At 43.7% G+C, this 3,908-nt stretch overlaps 1 protein-coding gene across 3 annotated transcripts in view; it reads left to right on the top strand.

Annotated features, from left to right (window-relative positions):
• ndst2a (N-deacetylase/N-sulfotransferase (heparan glucosaminyl) 2a) overlaps nt 1-3,908 on the top strand; it is a 26,017-nt gene that overhangs the window by 10,341 nt on the left and 11,768 nt on the right. For all 3 annotated transcript variants that reach the window (XM_015017350.1, XM_015017351.1, XM_015017352.1), the window contains 4 exons: nt 644-694; nt 835-2,332; nt 3,458-3,545; nt 3,677-3,831. In XM_015017350.1, the coding sequence (XP_014872836.1) occupies nt 1,262-2,332; nt 3,458-3,545; nt 3,677-3,831 (1,314 nt within the window). In that variant the 5' untranslated portion in view covers nt 644-694; nt 835-1,261. The remainder of the gene's footprint in view (nt 1-643; nt 695-834; nt 2,333-3,457; nt 3,546-3,676; nt 3,832-3,908) is intronic.

Raw genomic sequence — 3,908 nt, 5'->3', positions numbered from 1 at the left:
CGATCACCGATCATGCACTTTTTCACGAAAATCGGCCCGATTATGATCGGTGACCGATCAATCGGCACACCTCTAGTTTCCACCCTTCATAAGGAGACAGAAGCCCAATTTCAAGGCGTCAGATACCTTGAAAGTCAAATTTCTTTTAAGTCACGTTTAATATATACAGTACTTTTATAACTGGAGCAGCTCCTCCAGTGTCACCATGCTCCTCTGCTTCACTGATTATTGCTCTGCTTGCTGTCAGTTTATTTTACATTTACTGATTTAGTGGCTTCTGAAGGCAGGTGGGCACTTGATGCAAATTTTTTGTTTCACACCTTTTTTTATTGTTTGTAAGAAAATGCATCCTTCTCCCTCCTGGTCACTGCCTTGCTCCACTTACTGTGGGTCTCCCACACCACAGACTAATAAATACATGGATATTTGTGGCTGTGTGAATATTATAAACAGTCTTTTAAGGCACTAAAAGATTGCTTTGTAATTTCTGTATGAAGCTGTTGTTTCTTGGATTTAACTGAACTTCGACGTACCTAGCCGAAAAAAAGTAGAACATTTTTGTTTGTGCATAATAACAAATGAAATTCAGGGGGTTTGATTGTTCTTAAATTGACTAAATTTGGCATAATGTTTCATATTGCAGGGACTTTTGCAACCGACATCCACTGATTTCTGGACATACAATGTTGTCACGGTGAGAAACAAGCAGAACTGTTCATATGTTGTAAGAATTATGCAGAATACATTTTGTGTAAGAAATCAGCAATGTTGATATAAATCTCACTCTCCCTCATGTTTTCTTTGCTTCTTTGTCCTTTTTTGCTTTTGTTTCAGAGTCTTGGATGTCATGGATAAGTGGCCGGAGAGAGTTAAATCCCGAAATCCAGAGCAGTTACACTGAGATTCCTCCAAACAAAAGACATCATGGAGATGAGAATAGTTCAGACGTAGGCCTGAACTCAGCAGAACCCCATCTGAACAGACATCAGATAGTTTTACCGAGGTCCTGATATCCGTTTCTTTGCAGCAATCTGAGTGTTTTTGCACTTCAGAGCTAGACATAGAAAGCAAGTAATGAATGATGCTGGCCATGGTGACTTAGTGTAAATGGCTATTAATCAGCACAGCTCAGTGACAGTATTCACTGCTCAATCTTCCTGCCCCTCTCAGTTCTCCTCTCGCTCCCTCTCCCCGTCGCTGCCCTTGTCCGTTTGGATTCGCTACCACCTCCTGACCTGTCCGACCTCCTTCCCACATCACCATGGCCACCGGCCTGGGGATTTTGAAGCTGCTGCGAGGGGTCCGCCAGCTGGAGCTTCACCGCCTGATTCTGGCATTGATAGTCTTCTGCCTGCTCTCCATGGCACTCTTGGCTTACTACGTCTCCAACAGCCCCAAAATCAAGGACTCACCACCTTTACCCTTCAGTGATTGTGGTGGAGGTGGGGGGACGCTGCTGGGGATGGGTACTGGGGCCGACGGTGGCGAGACGGGAGGCCAGAGGTCCCCTCTCTTCCTTCCAGTGCGCCAGGGGCGACTCCAGGAGGTCAAGACGATTGACAACTCCAGGACGGAGCCAGTGGTTCTGGTGTTTGTGGAGAGCATCTATTCCCAACTGGGCCAAGAAATCGTTGCCATCTTAGAATCGAGCCGCTTCCACTACCGCACAGAGATTGCTCCTGCTAAGAGTGACATGCCCACGCTGACGGAGCACAACCGTGGACGATACGCCTTGATCATCTATGAAAACGTGCTGAAATATGTCAACCTCGACGCGTGGAACCGAGACTTGCTGGACAAGTACTGTGCCGAGTACGGAGTGGGCGTCATTGGTTTCTTCAAAGCAACTGAGAACTCGCTTCATAGTGCACAACTCAAAGGTTTCCCCCTCTTTCTACACTCGCACCTCGGACTCAGGGACTACCGTATAAGCCCCAGTGCGCCGCTGCTTTACATCACCAAGCCCAATCAGGTGGAGCAGGGCTCTTTGCCGGGGGATGATTGGACGATTTTCCTGTCTAACCACTCTACATATGAACCAGTTCTTTTAGCCACCCCTAAGTCCTCAGATCCCCTGGCACATTTTGGACCTGGCCCCTTGCAGGCCCTCTATTCCACCGTGGTGCAGGACCTGGGGCTCCATGATGGCATCCAGAGAGTTCTCTTTGGAAATAATCTCAATTACTGGCTTCATAAGCTGGTGTTCGTAGACGCCATCGGCTACCTGACGGGGAAAAGACTGTGTTTGTCATTGGACCGCCACATCCTGGTGGACGTGGATGATATTTTTGTGGGCAAGGAGGGGACTCGTATGAAGGTGTCTGATGTGGAGGTGAGACATTTACCCTGTGTCCCATATTAGCACGCTGATGTTCTGTTCGTTTATCTTGAAAATGTGACTGAGTCTGGTAGATTTAGCCGTATAAGTGAAGATTAAAAGATATTTCTTAAACATTTCTTTTTTTTTTTTTGCAATAATTCTAGTTGAGCAATTTGCAGAATTTTTCTAAAATGATATTGAAAAATATACTTTTTAAATTCTACATATTTATGTAGAATGTTTCAAGAAACATCTACAGGATGTTTCTTGAAACTGCCATTCTGTGTTGACCAGCGATGCAACACAGAATTGACTCAATCAACTTAGGATTGTTTGTGGATTAACGCTTTAATAGATTAAAATTACTTCCAGTTGATTAACTAATAACTTCCACTTGGACCTTTATTTTCAGTGTTGTAGTTTTACTATCTGATAAGATTAACTAATCACTCAATAACTTGCATCCCTAACGTTGACAGTTGCCATTGCTGATTCTTTTCTCAACTTCATGTGTGTCAAATCTATATTGCCAAGATCTTGATGAAATAAGAAACTAGATGCTAGCTGAGTTGGGATCGCATTGATTGTGGTTTTCATAGTTCTTTTTGTGGTAAGTGAGTTTTTTTCTGTATTTGGTTCCAGTTTTAGGAGATCAATGTTACTAGCTCTGATTGGTTCCCCAGAAACCGCTCCATGTCAGCTTTATGAAAACCGCTGGCAAATTCACCAACCTCCATTCTCTTTGCTCTGACAACCGAGTGAAGAATTGGTTGCACTTCCCTTTTCCTTCCCCTTCACATGCTGCTTTTGAACCCAGCAGTGATTTAGAGGTTATCTCTGTCAGCAGGTCTGACTGACGATTTCAAAAATACTGCTGTTGGCATCAGTTTTGTAAATGTGACAGAATCTTCAGCCAGTGTGACTGAATCATTCCTGCAAAAAAAAGAAGAAAAAAACAACTCTCAAATGTACTTTTATTGAAATGAGGTCCAATGTTAAGAATGCAAAATGACAAAGATGTTGGCTTCCAATTTTCCTCACCTGTAAATGGTGCTCATTAAAAATGTATTTCTATAATAAACCTTTGTTTCTCACAAGTTATTTGGGCTTTGCTTAGTTTTCTCTGGTTTTTCGCAGGCCTTGCTGAACACTCAAAATAAGCTAAGAGCGCTGGTTCCTAATTTCACCTTCAATCTGGGATTTTCCGGAAAATTCTACCACACAGGTACTAAACATTGTAAGATTAAATCGACCCTTTTCCTCTTTAATGATTCATGTCGCTCTGAGTTTTGTAGAATCTGACTGCAAGTTAGAGGAGACCATAAAATTTTTTGGTTTATATGTGGGTGTTTCCAGGAACCGATGAGGAGGACCAGGGAGACGACATGCTGCTGCAGCACAGGAAGGACTTCTGGTGGTTCCCTCACATGTGGAGCCACATGCAGCCTCACCTCTTTCACAATGTCAGCGTCCTGGCTGAGCAAATGAAGCTCAACAGGATCTTTGCTCAGGTAACAGGAGACTCAGATGGAGGATGTTTGTTAAACAAACTGTTCAGTAACGGAGAAACGCCGGACAATGTTGGGTC

The sequence above is a fragment of the Poecilia latipinna genome, unplaced genomic scaffold (genome assembly GCF_001443285.1).
Source record: "Poecilia latipinna isolate Pla-1442-1.1 unplaced genomic scaffold, P_latipinna-1.0 Scaffold2130, whole genome shotgun sequence".
Lineage (NCBI taxonomy): Eukaryota > Metazoa > Chordata > Actinopteri > Cyprinodontiformes > Poeciliidae > Poecilia > Poecilia latipinna.
The sequence above is the reverse complement of the archived record's forward strand: the minus strand, read 5'-3'. Positions and strand labels throughout refer to the sequence as shown.